Raw genomic sequence first — 22217 nt, 5'->3', positions numbered from 1 at the left:
ACATTTCACAGTTTGTTCTCGGCCGCGTCGGACGTACGTTTTTGTCGTCGCTATCGCAACGGAGGCCGCCGAAAGTTTTTGTTGCTTTTCTCATTCTATGCGCACAATCCCGTGCCTTAGTGTTGGTGTTAGCCAACGCGCCTAAGTGTGTGTGTGTTCAATGCACTGCCTGCAGTTCAAAAGGGCAGAACAACCACCACTACCAGAGCAGCATTGTTTAAGCCAGCTAGTGTGAGTTCTTACCTGCGAAATGGGAAATTAGTGGCTCAATCCGAATCTGTGCTCAATTCAATATTCAAATTCAGGCTAGAAAGTGTCGCGTGCGAAAGTGTGCAAATCAAGCAGTGTTTTTTTCTAGAGCTGAAAAAAAAAACCCGTTCTAGACCAAATGCAAGTGTATGTGTGTAGCATGCATGTGCGTGTGTGTGCGTAAAAGGCAATAAACGTATTCCAAGCGGCCCAAAAGGCTCCAATGTAAACCAAACAAACCGAAACGAAACAAAACGAAACCCCTTCTTGGCCAATACCGAAAACAACGAAAAGGTACGATCATGGCTAAGATCGTGAATGCGTCAGCGTCAGCAACCGCAGCAACTGCGCACGTCACACGACAACAGAAACAACAACAACAACAACGACTACAACATCAGCAGCGGAGCAGATCAGCAGCAAGAAGAATGCAGAGCCGTGCCCGCACGAAAAGCGCAGCTCAAATTACGACGTCGACAGCGCAGCATTTGCTCAAGCGCGCCATTTCAGCGCCTCAATGGATATTTCTCTTCATATTAATATATTTAGCAACAGGTGAGAGCGAAAAAGAGAGGAGAGGACATTCTACGTGGTGAGAGAGCGGAGGAGCGCTGGTCCCCCTCTATTATTGTATTATATGTTTGCATGACACCATTGAAATGTTCTGCCTGATTCTTGTTTGTTGTTTTTTTCCCCCTGAACCACTTGCATTTATTCGAGTGCACTTTTGAGTTGAGAATCAAAGCTCTCAAGTGTGTATGTGTGTGTGTGACGGAAGGGAATGATTTTTCATTGAATTTCGGTAACCGAAAACTTGTTCAACGAGTTTTCCTTCTCTCCTTATTCTAAAGAGGTGACTCATAGATCTGACATGCCTAAATTCTGATGGTGTTAATTATCCGCAAATATTTTATTATTGGTTTTTGGCTATCGCTAAACGAAAATAATGCTTGAGAGAAGTAGATTTGCTTGGATTGTAGATGGTTAGAAAATATTTTACTGTTCGATTTCTACTCACAAGACTCCACCAGCCAAGCAGTTAGCTAGTGTCAACATAACCTTTAGGGATCGCTATGCTTGCCATATTCTCTTTTGAAGTTTAACTGCTTGCTAACTTTAATGAGTGCATTTCTCTTTATTTCTTCCGTCATTCATTTCATTTCCTACATTCGATTATAATGAAATTGAATAATAAAATTGATTCACATGTCGACTGCTGATTCATTATGCGTAATTATCAGTTACATACTCGTATTGACCGAGGCTTCCACACTTATTGTCTCTGTATTTTTGTGCTGCGTGTGCCCGTGCCCCCCTTTTTCAATGGGATTGTGCAAAAACGACCTCAAATTTGGTTTATTTATTTACAATACCGATCGGACCAGTCAACGACTGTTGTTACCCGCAATCTTATCGCTGGCCGGAAAGCAGCGACTTCAATAATTGCCAAACCACCGAAGCCGGCAACGTCAGCAGTTAGCAGTACCGCAATTCCGATGAGGGAACCAGAACCGGGAGTACCGAGAATTTGGATACCCTTGAAAAATTATCTCTCTTATGATTGTTCAATACAATGTATAGGCCCTCTGCTTGTGGGAAATTTGTCTCTCTTAATACACTGTCAAGCATCTGGAAAAATCGAAGCACCTTCTTAAAGGGTGTTTAAAAACACAGAGAGACACCGAGAAAGAGAGAGAGGGAAAGGTTGATAGATGGGAAATCCCTGCACTCCACCCAAACAACTGGTTTTTGGGCCCGTCAGCTCCCATTGTAAAAATCCAGACACATCGCCCGTCGATCATAGTCATTTTCTGAGAGTGGTTTCTTCTCCGTTTTTCCACTGAATTTTCTCCTAAATTGGAATGATCCATCTTTTCAAGTGAAAAAATCGCGGCGCAGGTACACTCCTCTTGAGGGAAACAAATTACCTGTGCTACCTGCATCGCGCTAATGACGACAACACGTGACCCCGCGGGTTAGTGGAAATGGAAATTGTGTGCCCGCGGGGGTGGGGGGGGGACACACCCGCGTGCCGCTCCGGCCTGTGTTTTAGGCCGCCGCCTGTTCTCTGGCCTGGTCTCTGGTCAAGTGTTAAAGTGCAATCGGCCGTGACGCAGGGCCTGGTCATCCCCTTGGACCCCGTGTATCCGTGAATCCGGGGCTACGCAACGGGCCGCGACCATTGCCTGACGCTGGCCATTAGTGCAAGTCGTTAGCTTGCTCTATAAAAATAGCCACAAAAGAACTAAAAAAAGTACTGATTTCCCCCTACGACTATAATAGAGAACCTAAAGGTCGGAGTCAGTTGCAGCAACGTTGCCAGTTTTCAGTTTCTCCATCGATTACCAGGCCGCCTTGGGAAGAGCCGACCCGACCGCAGAAGCCGCAAATATCATACAGCGGGCGACACAACAAAACATTGCGGCTTTCGCTTTTATTTGATTCAATTTTTTAAGAAAATTTCATGCAAACAAATGTTTAAAACTTTGGTTGGGGGCGTTGTTCAATGCTGCCCGAAGTTGGCTTTATCGCGGCCCTCACGTAGCTGCGTTTTATCTCTAGCTATTTGCATACGCAGCGCGATCCCAGCCCAACAGCACGGGCATTGTTAACATTGACTCATACGAGCACCGCGACGGTACAGTGGAATGGAACGCACACAAATTTGACATAAATGGTGGGGTGTGTGTGAGGTAATCGTGGTGGGAAATACAGGTACACGCGGAAGGTTCTGCTTGCCTTCTCCGGGGTGGAGAAGTGGAGACTAGCTTAAAGCAGTGCAAGTAGTATTCTTGCATTGAATAAATATTCTTCTACGTTTTTTTCTAAGGGAAGCTCAACCGCGAAGCTTAAATATTTGAGATGTCTCTAATACATTTTAATGAATGCTAATATTATTAATCATGACTCCACAATTTATTTTAAAAGCATTTCCATTGTTCGGGCCAACTGCGTCCCCACTCCACAATGCAACGCCCACTGATGCAGCAGCTACGGGGCACAGTCCCAGGCCCATCCTCTGTTCCCGGTCTGTGTTTGCTCAGACTGTTCTGCTGGGGACGCACCACCGGAAAAGATTCTCAGGTTTTTGGGTTTTGTTTTATTCAACAGTTCATTGCTTTGTGCCAGTTCGTGGATGGACGGGTCTGGCAGGCAGGCCCAGAGCATGTACTACGACGAGTACAAGGGCCAGGTCGCAGTCGCTGCGCACTTGGAGCCATGGCCAATTGTTTTTTTCCAACAACAGAAACGGGTTCCCAGGCGCGGCTGCGCAGCAGCGGCAGCCAGCAGAATCAGTCCCAGTAGAAGAGAGAGAGAGAGAGAGAGAGAGAGAGAGAGAGAGACTCTCCGGCTCTATTTGAGTGTGCTCAATTCTAAGCAGCTATGTATTTTTTTGGGGGAGTCTGTATGCTTGCTTTTGTGGTTTGTTTTGTTGTTGTTCCCAGAACGAGGAGATAAAAGAGAAGAGCAAGCAGTGGAAGTGGGAATGTACGATACATACGAATCTGTAATCATGATTTCATGGGAGCAAGCTCACAGCGAAACCGTTGACACACTGAAATTTGGATACCCCTTACTCTCAGAGCATATACAAGTTTAAACTGTGTTTGTGTACATTTGCGATAAGAGATAAAGTAGAGCAACCAAATACCCTGTTTAGACTCCTTTGATGCTTATCTTTCAGATAAAAAATGTATTCTGAAGAGCGACTAGTGGGTATTTCATAGTCTGAATACTTAACAAACAGCATGTTTTGTGGGTGTGCGCAGTTTTTACGCACGTTAATCTGCAGCTTTCATGGAATATCAAAACTAATTAGCTTCTACCTCCACATACGCATGGTATTGTGTGCTCATATTATATAATAGAAGCGCCGTATTCATTTAAATATTTTAAAAATATAAATTTCTTCAGCACATTTCTTGGAAGCAAAAGCGGAAATTAGTGTGGGAACTTGTTTGTATCTCAGTTTCGTTCTTTCCTCGTTGAACTATAGGTGTCGGAACAAATGATCCACTATTCTCCAGGTCCAAAGTGCAGTCAGACATGAAAGAGCTCACAGAAGTATAGGGAAAACTATGCCAAGAGGATGGGGGCTTGGGAACGTTAAAATGTTTGAAAACATAGTATGAGTATTTACCATTAAGAAACAACCTTGTCTGTGTGGAGCTCCTTCTCTGACACTCGACCGACTTTACCTAACTAATCTTCTTTTATATTTGGTATCTATTTGTCTTCAATTTCTTGAAATATTTACTATCTAGGCTGGAACTCCTATCTGGCTAAAATATTCCCATAGATATATGTAGCCCTGAATCACTTCTGATCCGGTTCACACCCTTGATTGTATCCGGATAGACGCAATTTAAACCTGAATTGGACTGATGAAATTCCATATACGCGTATTTGCAGAAAACTTTAATAAACAACAATAAATATTCATAGCGGAAACTCATCTATTTTCAACCATATTTGGGGTAATTGCTCTTTGAAGCCTAGTTCCTGTACCAAATTGGCTCAAACTATAACTAATTTATTTGTCTATTTCCTTAGCCAACTTCCATCAAAAAACAAATGATAATAACAATATGAAAACTTTTCCCAAATGGAAAACTTTTTGATAATTACCACAAATCTTTATAAAGATCTTTCGGAATTATTATCTATATACAAACCTCATGACTATTGAGCATCGTCTAGTAGTATAATTAAACCCTTTGGAACGTTTCAATAATCGCATTATCTTTGGGCTGTAATTAAAATTTAACCGCGACACGTTTTCACTTTTCTATCAATACTATAGAGAGAGAGAGAGGGAGAAAAGTGAACCGAAAAACGAAAACGCAACAATTAAAATAAAATTAAAAATTTCAAATTTAATTGCACGAAAACATTGTTATTTTATTACCGATTTTGTTGTTGTTGTTGGTTGTTGCTAACAAATTAAATTCAGAAAATGAAAACAAGTTAAATCGGTCATCGGTAATTTATGCAACTTCTGAACATCCGAAAGAAGCAGAAAAGTAGCATTGATGCACCGATGCTTAGATACTCTTTCTATTAAGCAATCTTCTATTTATTCTACGAAAACCGATGCCAGTTAGACGCACATGCTAAAAGCCTGAGGACCCAAACAAAATACATGTCGTGTGCATTCAAAAAGTGCTCCGATAGCTGTTCTACAAAGAACAATAATATTACACGATTTTTATGCTGGCCTTTGAGCTAGCTCCAGACACTCGTAAAATGTTTTTGAAAAGCCAGAAGTTCTTTGGTTCTTCTATATTTAATGCCATACAACTGTTTTTTTTTAATACTCCATTCAACATATTTCACTGTAATCGCTTTGATAATTAGAACTAATTAGATAATTAGGAACTAAAGTCTATTAGGTACCTTAAGGTTGATGGAAATAAAGAAAACATGTTCAAAAAATGTAAAAAACATATCGTTAGCAGGTCTTGGAGTCTGTTGCAGTCTGTCTTGCCTCCCCGGATGGGACTGTCTTGATGTTTCAGCCTTCTTCTTCTACCTTCATCGTTCAGCTTCTCAGCTAAATCTTTGTACCCAATCTAAAGAAAGTGTACGAAACAATCGAGTGCAAATGAAACTTTTTTCGTGGGCGGTTTGTTACACAAAAGCAACAACAACTATGCTACAACAAAAAAGTAAAAAGTTAAAAGTATTTAGAGCAAAAATTTAAAACAACAACAACAACAATGGGACAACAGAAAAGTGTGGGTTGAGAGCTGAATGAGGCAACACAGACACACATACATACAACGGGAAAACAATTGAAGTATGACCATATTCAGAGATGTGAAGAGTGGGATGGAAGAAGGGGAAAAAATTGTAGCGGCAAAAAACAATCCCGGGTCCCCGGGCAACCCAAGCACCGGATCCAAGCCGAACCACCCACAAGTCAGAGCCGAGCCGAAGTTAGCAACGTGCAACGTTTTGTTGTGGCCAACACCTTGGATCCCCCCTCCTTCCCTCGGGCTAAGGGTTAGACCAGAGAAATATCCCCGGGGGAAGGGTGGGTACTGCCACTGCACCTGCCACAGAAACAATATCAGCAACAAGACAATTGGATACCCGTTACCAGAAGTTACTGATCTTGCTGAATATTCGATCTGTTTCAAACAATAATAATAGTAAAATGAGTAACGAGGAAGATCAACATGTTCTAATGAAACCATATTTCACGCAGGCCCAAAATCCGCACGCTCTCGCTCGCAAAATTTGAAAAGCGTGAAATTGCCAAACAAAAGGAATTAACGAAAATTTAATAATTTTCCTATAATAAACAGATTTTAAAGGAAGAAAGCCTATATGTAATAATTAATAATAATAATTGAATCGACACTGTTCCACAAAGGTCAACCAAAATCAAACAATTAACCCGTTTAGGGGGTATTAAAACGTCTTTTTCTTCCTATGACAAACATATGTATGTATCCACGATCTCTATATATGTACCCTTGCATTCCTCATGTGCCGGTACGAGGTATTATTAAAACAGTCAAAGCAGCAGATGAGCAGGAGAAAGAGGAGCGAGAACTGCATCTAGTTTCAAAGTGGCTAACATGCAAAACGGCAATAGCCAGCGGCCACATGGGGTTAAGCAAGCACATGTACATACATATGTACATATATGTACATATATGTACTTATATGTATGTATGTATGTCCTTACATTTGGTGTTGTTTTGCATATGCAGACACGCTGATTAGTCATACAAGCAGAATGCAGTGCAGAAGGCAGGGGAAGAAACAAAGCAAAAAGCTAAAGTTGAGCTAATTTACATATGTATTTGTATGCATTCGGAGTACTTATGCTCTACAAGCTTATGCAAGTGTTGGTAAGTGTTGCAATGATTTGAGTGTTTCTTTCCTAACTGGGTCTCTCTCTCCCTCTCTCTCTCCCACTCTCCACGTCTCTCTCTCTACCGCTGTCCAGTGTGTAGGCGGAGTCGGTTGTTGCTTTCTGTAACATTTACCGCTTCCTCCTTTGAGTGTTTATCTCATTTTGCATTTTGCATAAATCACTTTTCCCCCTCCACGCGCACAGCGTAGCATGGGAATAACATTGGGAAATGGAAAAGCAAGCAGTGTAATTATGCATCTCAGATACAGTTTTGCAAATCTCGAGCGTTTTCTCTTTTGATGCCGTACCGTACCAAGGTACGAGTGTGGGGGAAAGTACATCATTTTTTTTTGGCGAAAAGCTTTAAGAGAAAATTGTACTTCCTTTGTAATTAAATCCCTCAATTAATCTTTTAGGTGTACTGTAAATCGTTCATCAAATTGATAGCGCACTTGAAGCACCTGGGCTTCCAAAAATGTTAATGCTAGAGCAATGCGCTATTAATTACAATTATATTCACCTTTTTTTATATTTAAGTACACTAGACATTGATGGAGCATTTAAAGACTTAAATCTTTTAAATCCCACCAGAAATCACCATAAATCTTTATACTACGATGGTTCATCCCAGAAATACCTACCATTGTATTCTCTGTAGGAATAATTCATTAAAAACCATTCAAATTTGGCTAAGTTCCATCCATTTGCCACGCCCCTACTTAAGAACCGGCATAACAAACTCTTTTGTGCCCGAAAAAAAGTCACAGCGCCGAGAAGTCATTAAAGTCTCGAAAAGTGCTTCCACCAAACGTTCTCTTCTCTCTCTCTCTTAAACCCGAACAAAAGCTGAAAAGACACTATTAAACTGTTTCTTTTTTATGGCACCGCTAAACAAAATTCGCTCAGAGACGGCTTAAGATCGGGTTTTAGAGTCGGATTCAGAGTCAAGTCATTCATGAGTCGAAGAAAAAAACCAACAAACGGTTGTCCAAAAGTCACGCAAAAAGTAGAATAATAATAATAAAAAAAAGAGGTGGAAATAGAATTCTTTTCCTTGGTTGTGATTATGAAATTTCCGTTCCGTTTGTTTACGGTCAAGAACAACAGCACAAAACAGTCAGTCGTCGATGCGGAGATTGTGTACAAAAAAATTGCACATGCCAAAGCATAAGGAGAATCTATACCTTAACTTCCACAATATAGTATAGGTGTGTGCATTCCATCTATAAATGTAAAGGAATACGTGCATGAATGTGTGAAATGACACTGTCAGTAAAAGGCATACGGGCTCTCGACCAGAATTTAGAAGAATGAAATATTTGTATAGCCTGATTAATGCTGAGTTTTGAGCCCTACTATAGGGCTTAAAATATTATACACCGCATCTAAGTAATGAGTATCCCTTCGTCGAAACATTAAGTCCAACGATCAAACAGTTTAAATCGCATTTTTGTTGTTTAACTTTTGAATATTTTTCTGCCTAGTTTCGTACGTGAGTATAATATAATTATGAGCTCTTTACTGCCAGACTTACTTGCTAACGCCCTGCCCGCCCCCTACTGTCCCCTCCCTGTTGGCATACATTAACCAAAACGACAGACGAACAACTGTCAATGCAAATACCACAAATCGCCTTTAAACACAAAATTACTCGTACGAAATGTTTGAGAAGACCGGACAAGGCGAGGCGGCAAAATCGATGGCCTCATAATGGCCTTTTTCCATTATGTTGTTCGTCGTTCAGGTTCTGTTTGCGACGAGGTCGCTTCGAGTGCTTTCTAAGCCCGGGATCCCAGCCATCAGGCCATGGGTCAGGGCAGCCGCCCAAAGGGCATGGCACTACCACCAACGTGTGGGTTCAACCCAGCCGAGAAGGTGCTAAAATGATCTGGAAGTGTAAAAATATGTACGATTTTTTGTTCAAAGTTTATTAACGCCAAAAAGCACCAACACTTAACACAAATTCCCCCCAAACTTCAATCTGGTTATGTTCGTTTTGGCAATAAAGCTCAGAGCGCCATGGCCAAAGGTTTCTCAAGTTTTTGGCTGCTTCCAACAGTTTCATTTGTCATTTTTAATGAAGAGTATACCCGTACATTTGTTTTCCAACTCCCATTGGAGGCTTGAGTGATGGTCTAGCAAAAGCTGGAATGCAAAATAAATACATACTTTGGTTCGAGACGCCTCAGATCAAATGGGGAAGTACTGTACAGAGATTTCTATTGAAATGGAATCAATAGATTGCCTATTATCTACGTACTTCCTACAGCAAAAAAAAAGTTTCAAAATCAATTAAAATAATTATTAACCAGAGGAGTAGATGTTCGAATAGTTTATTATCTGCAGAGTTTCAAAACCTTTTCCATTTCCTAGTTAAATGCAACCGTGTGCTACCGTCCCAATGCAAGCAGTCAATGGCGATCCACAAAGCTTCCTGAAGCAACCACTTGATGGTTGATGGTGATCCCTGAAGCAAGCAGTAGATGGCAATCCGCACAGGCAGTCAAGGGCCGAAGAGAAACGGAAAATCTCGGATTCACAAGTCGAGCAAAGATGCTCAAATCGAATGATAGAAAATGAGAGAAGCCACGCGGTTCTCTCGTGCAAGAGTCCCCAGAGTTTTTAGATCTGAAAATTCCTAATTAGTTCCCTATTTTTCCCTGTTGCCATTTCCTCTCGTTAAAAACTTTTCCTTTTAGCCGATTTCGCTCCGTTTTATTTTGGTTTTTGCCTTTTGCAGTTTATTGAACGGTCTACAAAACCGGCTTTTGGCACAAATGTTTATGTGCGTACCTCGTACCTATTTAAGCACGAACATATCAACAGTCATAGTCGGCTTTTTCTTATTTTTGCGCCTTGTGCACTTCAGTCAAGAAAGTTTGTTTCATTTTGTTTGGATCTTGCTGTACACTTTCCGAGGAATGACGATTTTTTGCTATTAAATGGAGCGCACGAAGTTAAGGAACGATTGGCCTTCTATTAGACGAGACAGTCGATAACCCTCTACGATCCCTGTAGTCTTTCAGTTTTGGGCATTACCTTACACCATTTATATTTAACTTGTAGTTTAATATATTTCTACATTCTTTTTCCCAGTCAGAAGAAACTATATTCACCTGTTTAGTTTAGTGGAAGTCTTCGAACGCTTCTTTCGAATGTTGTTTTAGTGCGCTCGGACACACGAGATGTAACCGAAGGGGCACACTCACTTCTTATTAGGGTACCTCAAGCTTCGATCTTTGCCGATAGGTGGGCTTTCCCTCTCGCTTGAAAACTGAATTAGAAAACCACTCGTCGTCCGAAGTTATGGCCGGAGTCTTCTGGTCTACAGCTTCTTTCTGGTGCTTGGTGCTGGGGGGAAATGGGAATTGATTCTGCGCGCCTTGGCAGGCGATCAGCGGTAAATGAAAGTTTTGAAATGAAACGTTCACTGATTACCATTTAAGTGTGGTGGCATGTGGCATGTGGCATGCATGCGGCTGCCTGGCCGTGGCAACTTGTCTAATTTGGTCAATGCTAGACGAAAAAAACACTTTCTTAGCCAAACGAGACGCGGAGGGAAGTGCCCGAGAGGGAAGGAGAAAAAAGTGCCGCAGAGGGGAAAATGTAAGCCAAAGTAAACCAATTGGCCATTTTGCTGTGTGGCCAAATAAGTCGCTGAGGAAATGAGGAAGAAGTCTACGGTTACAAATGCGTTTTCCCCCCAGCACAGAAAAGCCCCGCGATTCGAATGAAATGCGATTAGTTAAATGAGAGTACGCCCTCCGATCCGACTTGGCCTGGCTCTGGCCTGGCCCGGCCCGGCCTGGCCTTGTCATGCTTTCATTTGAGTCTTTTATTCGGTCTGAAGTAACCCCACAACTAAACTCTTGATCTTTTCTCTTGCAGATGTTGCCTCCGTGGAGGTGCATACCAAGGAGGCATACTTCAATGGCTCCACTTACCTCCGTCTGACCACCCCGATGCCCATTTGGGACCATTCGGCGATTAGTTTCCGCTCGTGCCGCGGCGGCGAGATACTCGCCCAGCAGTACAACAAAAACTCAATCGTAATCTCAGTGCTCAACGATTTTCTGCAAATCTCATTGGCCGGCCCCGCCGTCCATGGGCCAAACAATCGCCTGGATGTGAAATTGCCCTACCAACTGTTGGACAATCGCTGGCATACGCTCCAGTTCAAATACGAGTACGGTAACCTCTATTTGCATGTGGATCGTGCGGCAAGCATATTTGGTAAGTGATAATCCAACCACAAAACAAATTGGGTCTGCAACGGGACGAGAGAGCCTCTAACACGAATTGCGAGTGTCGTGGATGTCCAAAAGGGTTCGAAATAAATCGTGAAATGTGTTGTAAAGTAAAGTGGGAAAGGGATTTCGAATCCCCATCATCACGAAGAGGAGCACAAACTAATCAATTGATAGACGGGAAAGGAACTATCTAGAATCGTGCTTAAGGCTTTTTCGTCTCATTCGCTGTAGAAATTTCACGTAAGTGAACGGATACATTCGTTCCGATCACGCCAAAGATATCGATGTACCATCTGCCATCCCTAAATGTATTTCTAGTCAGGCTTAAACGTAATATAGACCTCAAATGTGAATGGAACGATGGTATAGATCGAATACGAATGGGATTTCGATTTACAGACTGTAAATTTCTTTTTTTTTGTATGCAACAATAAAATTTACAATCGGTATCGCTTACGTATCGATATTATACAAGTTTTCAATCGTTCAATATTTGATTAACAAAATTTTACAATAGATATCTGGACAAAAACTTGATAATAAATAGAAGATTAGCCAAACACTATAGAATGGCCTAGATTCAGGGATTGTATGTGGTATAGAGTGTACGTTAAATTCAATAATTATTCCATACTGATACCGCGTTTTCACCCTCCTTTTCATTAGCCAACTCCACGTATAACAGTCAGTTCCTGACGAATCAGGACATCGGCTACAAAGATGCCATCTTGATACTGGGCAACTCCTTTTCCGGCTGCCTTCTGGATGGACCCGGACTGCAGTTCGTGAACAATTCGACCATACAGAATGTCGTATTTGGGGTCTGTCCGCTGACGCCCGGACCCTGCAGCGATCATGATCTGTTTACCCGGCTGCCGGACAATTTCTGTTTGACCGATCCGTGCATGGGTCATGGCACGTGCTCCTCCAATTCCGAGGGCTACGAGTGCCGCTGCACGGCCCGGTACTCGGGCAAGAACTGCCAGAAGGACAATGGCTCGCCCTGCGGCAAGAATCCGTGTGTGAATGGTGGCACCTGCCTGGAGAACTCGCGCGGCGACTACCAGTGCTTCTGCGATGCCCAGCACAGTGGGCAGCACTGCGAAACGGAGGTGAACATCCATCCGCTGTGCCAGTCGAATCCCTGCCTGAACAACGGCGCCTGTGTGGTGCTCGGCGGCACCGGGAGCATCGCCTGCGAGTGCCCCAAGGGCTATGCGGGTCCCCGTTGCGAGATCGACACGGACGAGTGTGCCTCCCAGCCGTGCCAGAATAATGGCAGCTGCATCGACCGCATCAATGGCTTCAGCTGCGACTGCTCCGGCACCGGCTACACGGGCGCCTTCTGTCAGACCAACGTGGATGAGTGCGACAAGAGTCCGTGCCTGAACGGCGGACGCTGCTTCGATACGTACGGTTGGTACACCTGCCAGTGCCTGGACGGATGGGGCGGCGAGGTGTGTGATCGACCCATGACCTGCCAGACCCAGCAGTGCCTCAACGGCGGCTCCTGTGTGGACAAGGCCATTGGGTTCCAGTGCATCTGCCCCCCGGAATACAGTGGAGAGCTCTGCCAGCTGGGCCCGAGCTGTACCCAACAGTGTCCCATCGATTCGGAGTGCGTTGGCGGCAAGTGCGTGTGTAAGCCAGGCACAACGGGTAAGTCCTACTGCTTGTCCTTCTCTGGGAGATTCCCTCTCAAAAAGCTAAAAGGGTAAAGGTTTTTCATGGGCGATGCATGGTTATAAAGCGTTTGGTTTTAATTTTTTTTTCTTTGGGCTTAATGGTTTTTGGTATCTTAACAACAACAAAAGCTTCCGACTTGGAGCCGCTAACGCCGCCTTCGATCGAACTGGAGATGATCGATCCATCACAGTGCGCCAGCGAGAAAAAGAAGCGCTACATCTCGCCCGAGTGGCTTAAGCGGAAACGTTGCGAACTGAAGCTGAGTACGTGGATGGTGGCTGGAGGCTAGAGGCTGGATGATGGGCTAGAGGGCTAGACCAATAATTGTAGATTGGGGGTGTCCCACAGTGCATTTCAAAGCTTCAAGGCAGATAGATGTCAATAAATTAAAGAAATATATAACATTTAATTGGTTCATGGGCAACAACAAATCCTCTTCGTTTCGATTAATAAACATACATACATCATGCTCTAATTGAAGAAATATTATCCAAAGATCAGTAATATTCGGAGAGTCTATCCTATGACTAAACTCATTCGATACCTGACTTTTTCTGCTACCCCTGTTCCACTTCAGGGGCGCATCCTCTCGTAAATGTCCCATAAACGAACGGATACATTCGTATAAATCGCTGCGTTCTTACAGGGATCCGCAGGGTGCAGTCATTAAAAGTCGATGTATGCCCATCAGCCTCGCACTTAACTTGAGCTTCCATACCTATCTAATTCATTGGAAATACATAAAAACATTATGGACTGCCTTCAAGTCTTCGGGAAATGCATTCTGTTAATGTGCATCTGCTTTTTTGGATAATCTCCCATTGCTTTTACTAACATCTGATTTATTCGCTATATACTAATCCCCCTAATCTTATATACTACATACAACCCAACAACAACAATCCTCCCGTATATGGCTATAAACCTTAGGCCCTATTGGTCATTGTCTACCTACAACAACAACCACACCGACACCAGAACAACTGCCAACAACAACAACAACAACAATAGTCGCAATCACTGTACCAGCAATTACGAATACAAATACAATTCCAACAACAATATTACCAACAACTACAACAACAACAGCTAGTAAACTTAACAAAAACCAACAACAACAACAGTCACCAACCCATCGATTGGCCTCCCTGAATGCATGTCCCCAAGAAAACTGCTTGAACGGTGGCACCTGCCTGGGATATAGTAGCAATTATACCTGTATATGTGCTAGTGGATACACAGGTTTGGCATATATATGTACATATATACGACGAAGTGGAGTGACGCAAAGGGTTGTCCTAAAAGTCGTGTCATCCACTTAAATGTAGTTTTTATTTTACATGCGGTCAATGGATGTAGTACTAGTAGTGCTTTCTACTTATAAATGTTAAAGCCCTAAATGAATCCCCACTGGTGGCTATATATTTAGTTAAAATAATTTTGATAATACTAGAATTAACTAATTTTGAATGGCGAAAATATGGCGTGATAATAGCTAATGTGTCAGCACTGCTTCACTGTTAGACAACACGTGAACTGCTTATCAGAGTAAACGAATCTCTGCCAGACGACGCCTGCACTGCTTCCCAGAATAAACAGCTAGAGTGTCCTCGCCTCCACTGCTTGTCAGTCTCTGTTTTTCTCTCTGTCAGCATTGATCAATCGTCAGACAAACTACACTGCTTAGCAGAATAACGGATGCACTCTTTCTCTTTTCTGAATGCAAATTGCACGCTGCAAGCGAATACAAAAGCCATAAGAGAGCGTATTACAAGAGAGAGAGAGAGGCGAAGGCCTCTGGTGTATGGATTCATTTAGAGCTTTATACTTAACGGTGTTTTGAAAATTTTAGTGCAACCCTTGCAAATCCAACTGTAAATATGTAGCGTAGTAGTATGAGTAGATATACATACTTAAGTAATTAATTACTTAAAATTAAGTAGAAGATTATCTGTTCACCTTGAGATGATCCCATTTCTAATTTCGAATTTCCTCCCTAGGCTACAACTGCCAGCAGAGCACGGGCGATGGAGGAGCGGCCGCCGCCATGGCCTTGACGCCCATCAACTGCAATGCAACCAACGGCAAGTGCCTGAACGGAGGTACTTGCTCAATGAACGGCACCCACTGCTACTGCTCGGTGGGCTACACCGGAGACCGGTGCGAAAAGGCCGACAACTGCTCGCCCCTCAACTGCCAGGAGCCGATGGTGTGCGTCCAGAATTTGTGCACCTGTCCCGAGAACAAGGTATGCAACCAGTGCGCCACCCAGCCCTGCCAGAACGGCGGCGAATGCCTGGACCTCCCCAACGGCGATTACGAGTGCAAGTGCGCCCGCGGCTGGACAGGAAGGAATTGCGCCAACGATGTGGACGAGTGCACGCTGCACCCAAAGATCTGCGGTAATGGCATCTGCAAGAACGAGAAGGGATCCTACAAGTGCTACTGCACCCCAGGCTTCACGGGCATCCACTGCGACTCGGATGTGGATGAGTGCCTCAGTTTTCCCTGTCTGAATGGAGCCACATGCCACAACAAGGTAGGTACTCAAGGGGGGTGGGGAACTCTCGGATGGGGGATGACGACTAAAGTGGTTACTAAAGTGTAATTAGTTGTTTTTCTTTAAATACGGAAAGCATCGGATATTGAGACAAGTGAGTGAGAAGAACAGCTGTCGTAGGTCTATTGCTAGAGCCAATCCCCCGCTAAATCCCAAAGCTTCAGTGTAACATTGCCTTTACATTAAGCCGCTTTAATCCTTTCTTTTACGCCCAGATCAATGCCTACGAGTGCGTTTGCCAGCCCGGATATCGTGGCGAGAACTGCGAGATCGACATTGACGAATGCATCACCAATCCTTGTTCGAACGGATCTACCTGCATTGATATGATCAACAACTTTACCTGTTCATGCATACCGGGCATGACGGGACGTGTCTGCGACATTGACATCGACGACTGTGTGGGAGATCCCTGCCTGAATGGAGGCCAGTGCATCGATCAATTGGGCAGCTTCCGATGCGACTGCAGCGGTACTGGCTACGAGGGACAGAATTGTGAGCTAAACATCGACGAGTGCGTGTCCAATCCGTGTACAAACGGGGCGAAATGCCTCGATCAGGTGAAGGACTACTTCTGTGAGTGTCATGCTGGGTACAAGGGCAAGAATTGCGACCAGGACATCAACGAGTGTGAGAGCAATCCCTGTCAGTACAACAGCAACTGCCTGGAGCGATCCAATCAGACGCTGTACCAGCTTAGCCGCCTCACGGACCTTCCCAAGGTGTTTAGTCAGCCATTCAGCTACGAGAATGCCAGCGGGTAAGTCCATTCCATTCAATCCTAGCTGAATTTTCGGCTTATAATTCTAATTACCTTTTGTAGCTACGAGTGCGTTTGTGTGCCTGGAATCATTGGTAAGAACTGCGAGATCAACATTAATGAGTGCGAGAGCAATCCCTGCAGCAAGCACGGCACCTGCAACGATGGCATCGGCACCTACACCTGCGAATGCGAACCCGGCTTTGAGGGAACCCACTGCGAGATCAATATCGATGAGTGCGATCGGTTTAATCCCTGCCAGAGCGGCACCTGCATTGACCAGATCAACGACTATGAGTGCGACTGTGATGCCAACTTTGGTGGCAAGAACTGTTCGGTGCCACTGATTGGATGCCTAACAAATGTATGTCCTAAATCGAATCTAAGATCTCAATATTTACTGATTTACGATCTATCTACTGTAGCCCTGTTTGAACAATGGCACTTGTCGGCCGTATTTGGTCAACGAGACCGTTCATCTGTATAATTGCACCTGCGAGAATGGCTTCCAGGGCGACACCTGCGAGAAGACCACTACCCTGTCGATGGTGGCGACCAGCCTCATCTCTGTGACCACCGAGCGCGAGGAGGGCTATGACATTAATTTGCAATTTAGGACAACGCTGCCCAATGGCGTGCTGGCCTTTGGCACCTCCGGGGAGAAGAATGAGCCCGTCAGCTATATTCTAGAGCTGATCAATGGACGCCTGAACCTGCATTCGTCGCTGCTCAACAAATGGGAGGGCGTGTTTATTGGCTCTAAGCTGAATGACAGCAATTGGCATAAGGTGTTTGTGGCCATCAATACGTCTCATTTGGTGTTGTCCGCCAACGATGAGCAGGCCATATTCCCAGTGGGATCCTACGAGACGGCCAACAACAGCCAGCCCTCGTTCCCACGTACCTATTTGGGCGGAACGATACCCAATCTAAAGTCATATCTGCGGCATTTGACGCACCAACCGTCGGCCTTTGTGGGCTGCATGCAGGACATAGTCGTCAATGGAAAATGGATCTTCCCCGACGAGCAGAGCGCCAATTTTACGTACGGGGATACCAAGCTGGAGAATGTCCAAAGCGGCTGTCCACGCACCGAGCAATGCAAACCGAATCCCTGCCACTCGAATGGCGAGTGCACGGATCTGTGGCACACGTTTGCCTGCCACTGTCCTAGGCCCTTCTTTGGACACACCTGCCAGCACAGTAAGTGGATGGATTTAGGGATTCCGTTAAGCATCATTTTTGACTGTTCCTTTTCGATTTTTAGATATGACAGCAGCTACTTTTGGGCATGAGAATACCACACATTCGGCTGTGATTGTGGAGACCACCGATGTGGGCAGACGAGCCATACGCTCTATTCTAGATATATCCATGTTTATACGCACTCGAGAGCCCACGGGGCAGGTCTTCTATTTGGGCAGCGATCCACGCAAGGCACCCACCAAAAGTGAGTAAAATCAGCCTGATTACTATACTATAATACCCGGTACTCAGTTAATATATTGTATGTATGTATGTAATCTCAAAATTCCGCCACTGCGGACAGAGATAGAGAGAGCGAGCGTTAGCGTCAGTGTTCTAATTCTGTCATAGATTGCACTCTAATCTGTCCATCCTCCTTCCGCCTAATGACAAATATTCTAGCTGCTTACTTCCTTCCGTTACATCTCTCTGTCTCTCTTTCAACCAACGAAAACTCGCTCACTCCGCCAGGGGGCGCTCACTTGGCGAGAAAAATTATGAGAGAGCGAATCCGTAACAGGGGATTCTTTAATAATGATCCAAACTACTTCAGATTCTGCTATCTGGAATATAATGGAATGTTTAATAGTTATGCATTTTCGATACTAGAATATCTATCAGATTTTCGCCTTTTTGAAGGCCGGAAGGGACGTGGCAAATACCCCATATCCTTTTTGTAATATTTAATCTTTAATCTGCCTTTCCTTCTTTTAGACATTGGTGACTCGTATGTTTCGGCCAAGCTCCATGGCGGCGAGTTGCTGGTGAAGATGCAGTTCTCGGGGACACCCGAGGCCTACACCGTGGGTGGACAGAAGCTGGATAATGGCTACAATCATCTCATCGAGGTGGTTCGCAATCAGACACTGGTGCAGGTCAAGCTCAATGGTACCGAGTACTTCCGCAAGACGCTGTCGACGACGGGTCTGCTGGATGCACAGGTGCTATACTTGGGCGGCCCTGCGCCGACGCGTGAATCCCTGCTGCCCGCCAGCACAGAGCCTGGAGTGGACGAGAGTGTCACGGTGCTCAGCAAGGAGACGACAGATGACAGCAAGGACTACTTCAAGGGCATCATCCAGGACGTGAAAGTGAGCAATGGATCACTCAATCTTATTGTGGAGATGTATCCGCTCAATGTTACGGATGTGCAAGTGAATGCCAAGCCCCTTGGAGCGGTCAGCATTGACCGTGCCTCGGTGCTGCCTGGCGAGGTATCCGACGATCTATGCCGCAAGAATCCCTGCCGACACAATGCCGAGTGCCGCAACACGTGGAACGACTACAGTTGCAAGTGTCCCAATGGCTACAAGGGCAAGGATTGCCAGGAGATCGAATTCTGCCAGCTGGTCACCTGTCCCGGCGAGAGTGTCTGCCAGAACCTGGACGATGGCTACGAATGTCTGACCAATACCACATTCACGGGCCGGGAACGCAGCCCGCTGGCCTTCTTCTACTTCCAGGAGCCACCACCGGCCGAGGAAACTGGTGGAGAAACTGCCCCCAAGCAAACCCTCAAGCCGTCCATTGAGATTGCCTATCGGACACGGGCCGGCGGAACTCTTCTGTTCATCGACAATGCAGACAGTTTCTTCGAGATTGGCGTCAATGGGGGACGCGTGACCATCACCTGGAAGCTCACCCAACTGCATATTGGCGAGTCCACGCGGTTCGAGAAAGAGAACGCCGACGGGGAGTGGAGCCGCATCTTTCTGAGGGCCCACAATGGCAAGCTGGAGGGCGGCTGGAAGGGCTGGGAGTCCATGGTGGATCCGGCCCCATCCTTCTCCGTCGACATTGACCAGGCAGCTATCCAGTATTTGCTGTCGAGCAGCACCCAGGTCTACTTGGGCGGCATGCCCGAGTCGCGTCAGTCGCGTGGCTCCACTCTGTCCGCCCAGCAAGGCTCCCAGTTCAAGGGATGTGTGGGTGAGGCGCGTGTGGGCGATCTGCTGCTGCCGTACTTCTCCAATGCCGAACTGTATCCCCGCACCGAGAACGTGTCCGTGCAGCTTAAGGCCCAGTTCCGTTTGAACACAACACGGCCCGACGAGGGATGCATTCTGTGCTTCCAGACGGACTGCCGGAACGATGGCTTTTGTCGGGCCCCGTCCGACGAGTATGCGTGCACCTGCCAGGCGGGCTACGAGGGCGATGATTGCTCCATCGACATCGATGAGTGCCTCAACACGGTGTGCAAGAACAACGGCACCTGCATCAACCAGGTGGCAGACTTTTTCTGCCAGTGCCCCGAAGGATTTGAGGGACGCTACTGCGAGCAGAATATCGACGAATGCGCCATGCAGCCCTGCCAAAATGGTGGCAATTGTACGGATCTGATTGCGGCCTATTTCTGCGATTGTCCGGAGGACTACACCGGTCCCCAATGCGATGTCCTCAAGCAGATGACGTGCGAGAACGAGCCTTGCCGGAATGGATCCACCTGCGAGAACGGTTTCAGTGAGTACACCGGGGTAATGCCCCTTCTTTGAACATACCCTTGAACATAATTTTTCTCTGCAGATGGATTAACTGGCAATAACTTTACTTGCACCTGCGCCGCAGGCTTTGAGGGTACCCTGTGCGATGTGCCCTTCTGTGAGCGAACGCCCTGCGACAATGGCGGCCTCTGCCTGACCACAGGCGTGGTAAGAAATCATAAATACAATCCCAAATCGAATGCGTACTAACGCTGCTTGGATTCCAGTCACCCATGTGCAAATGCAGCCTGGGCTACACGGGTCGTCTGTGCGAGCAGGACATCAACGAATGCGACTCGAACCCCTGCCAGAACGAAGGCAAGTGCAAGGATCTAGTGGGGGCCTACGAATGCAACTGCCTCGGCACTGGATTCGAGGGAGTTCACTGCGAAAACGACATTGACGAGTGCAGTGTGGAGGGAGAGTATTGTGGCGGATTGGGTCGGTGCTTCAACAAGCGCGGCTCCTTCCAGTGCATATGCGAGAAGCCCTACTGCGGAGCATATTGCAACTTTACGGATCCCTGCAATGCCACTGATATTTGCGGCAATGGAGGCCGCTGCATGGAGAACTGCGGTACAGAACCGGACTACTATTGCGTTTGCACGGAAGGATTTGCGGGCAAGAATTGCACGGCACCGGTGAGTATAAATTAAAATCTTTATGGTAGTATAGAACTGATAGTTCTCTGACTCATCGCTGTTATATAGATCGTTGCCAAGGAGGATGGCCCATCGACGACAGATATAGCCATCATTGTTATACCCGTTGTGGTGGTGTTGCTTCTGATTGCCGGAGCACTGCTGGGCACCTTCCTGGTGATGGCGCGCAACAAGCGTGCCACGCGCGGCACCTACAGCCCCAGCGCCCAGGAGTACTGCAATCCGAGGCTGGAAATGGACAATGTGCTGAAGCCGCCGCCAGAGGAACGACTTATTTAGTTTAAGCTTCGATTGAAATTCGATTAGCAAAGCAAACAAAAAGATATTCTAAAGTCCGCCCATATCGTAATAGCCTAGAGAAGTAGGAGTAATGCAATGTTTTTGTACGTAAGTTCGTATTAAGGTGCTCAAAGCCAGCAGCAGCCCGCCCCCTCCCCTCAAACACCACCTCGATGCCTATGCCTATGCTTTAGTTAGTTAATAATGCCGTTGTCTATTTATTTCTAGTATTTAGATGGCAAACACCACTCTATAGTCGTTATGTAGTTACGATTCCGATTAGATTAGTTTCAATATTCGGTTCCTCGTTTACTTTAATTATCCACGAGTATGTGTAATCCCAAAGCTGCGAACAAAGTTATAGCTCTGAAAACTGGACACCGACAACCGACCACATTTCTACCCTGCGTAGACCTACCTTCAAATTGTACTGTACGAGTATTTTTTTTGTAAATAGATTTGTATTGTATCTGCAATTTTAACAACTACATAAATTAGCTGAGCTAAAAGAAAACAACGTTTAAAAAATCCTATATGCCTATATATACTGAAGTATATAAACCAGGAAATGTGGCCTTATACAAAAAAAAAATGTTAAACTAAACCTTCAAAATTGAGTAACGAAAAGCAATTGCAACTATTAGAACAGGAGAAAATCTATTGGTTAAGCATTCAAATCAAATGAAAGACATATTTTGCTCTAGAATTTCTAAGCGTAACCTTAAGACTGTACTATACATATAATAAATATTAAATATTTCGACTTTTTTCCAAAACGATTCGTCTACTCTTTGATCTAAGAGGAGGATCTAAAACTCCAGTCTCAAATAAGAGAATATATATGTACATATGTTTGTACTGCATATAGATTATAATTAAAGTTCCAAATGTTTATAGGAATGTATCAAATATTCATGACTAAGTGGAAGTGCTTCTATGAAACTAAAGGAAGAACAAACAAAGAGCTGGGAAACAACGAGAGGACAAATATTGGCGAAAAATATGAAAGCTAATTTGAATTACTTAAAGAATTCATTCTCCGACTTGAAAAATATACTCACCTGATGAAAGTCCTCCAGGTACCGAAACTCCTTGCAACAACAGAAACTGTCCTGGCAATCGCCAGAGCCGAAAACGCTGGAAGTGGTGAAAATCACAGAAAACCGAAGCGGGAAAGC

At 45.1% G+C, this 22217-nt stretch overlaps 1 protein-coding gene across 4 annotated transcripts; it reads left to right on the top strand.

The window, feature by feature from the left end:
* Nucleotides 1-14: 14 nt before the first annotated feature.
* LOC6591660 (protein crumbs) lies at nucleotides 15-21776 on the top strand. 4 transcript variants are annotated; one of them, XM_026984684.1, is made up of 14 exons: nucleotides 15-804; nucleotides 11006-11350; nucleotides 12034-13026; nucleotides 13182-13316; nucleotides 15054-15592; nucleotides 15666-15707; nucleotides 15829-16373; nucleotides 16437-16737; nucleotides 16799-17576; nucleotides 17641-17823; nucleotides 18333-20078; nucleotides 20142-20266; nucleotides 20326-20739; nucleotides 20809-21776. In XM_026984684.1, the coding sequence occupies exons 1-14, from the start codon at nucleotides 552-554 to the stop codon at nucleotides 21037-21039; spliced, it is 6630 nt and encodes a 2209-aa protein (XP_026840485.1). In that variant the 5' UTR covers nucleotides 15-551; the 3' UTR covers nucleotides 21040-21776. The 4 variants fall into 4 exon arrangements, with proteins under 4 accessions (XP_026840485.1, XP_026840484.1, XP_026840486.1 ...); XM_026984683.1 differs by lacking the exons at nucleotides 13182-13316; nucleotides 15666-15707 and adding an exon at nucleotides 13984-14295; XM_026984685.1 differs by lacking the exon at nucleotides 15666-15707.
* Nucleotides 21777-22217: the final 441 nt, after the last annotated feature.

Source organism: Drosophila persimilis, unplaced genomic scaffold, assembly GCF_003286085.1.
Source record: "Drosophila persimilis strain 14011-0111.01,24,50 unplaced genomic scaffold, DperRS2 tig00000000-arrow-pilon, whole genome shotgun sequence".
Taxonomy (NCBI): Eukaryota; Metazoa; Arthropoda; class Insecta; order Diptera; family Drosophilidae; genus Drosophila; species Drosophila persimilis.
This window is presented reverse-complemented; position numbering and strand designations above follow the sequence as displayed.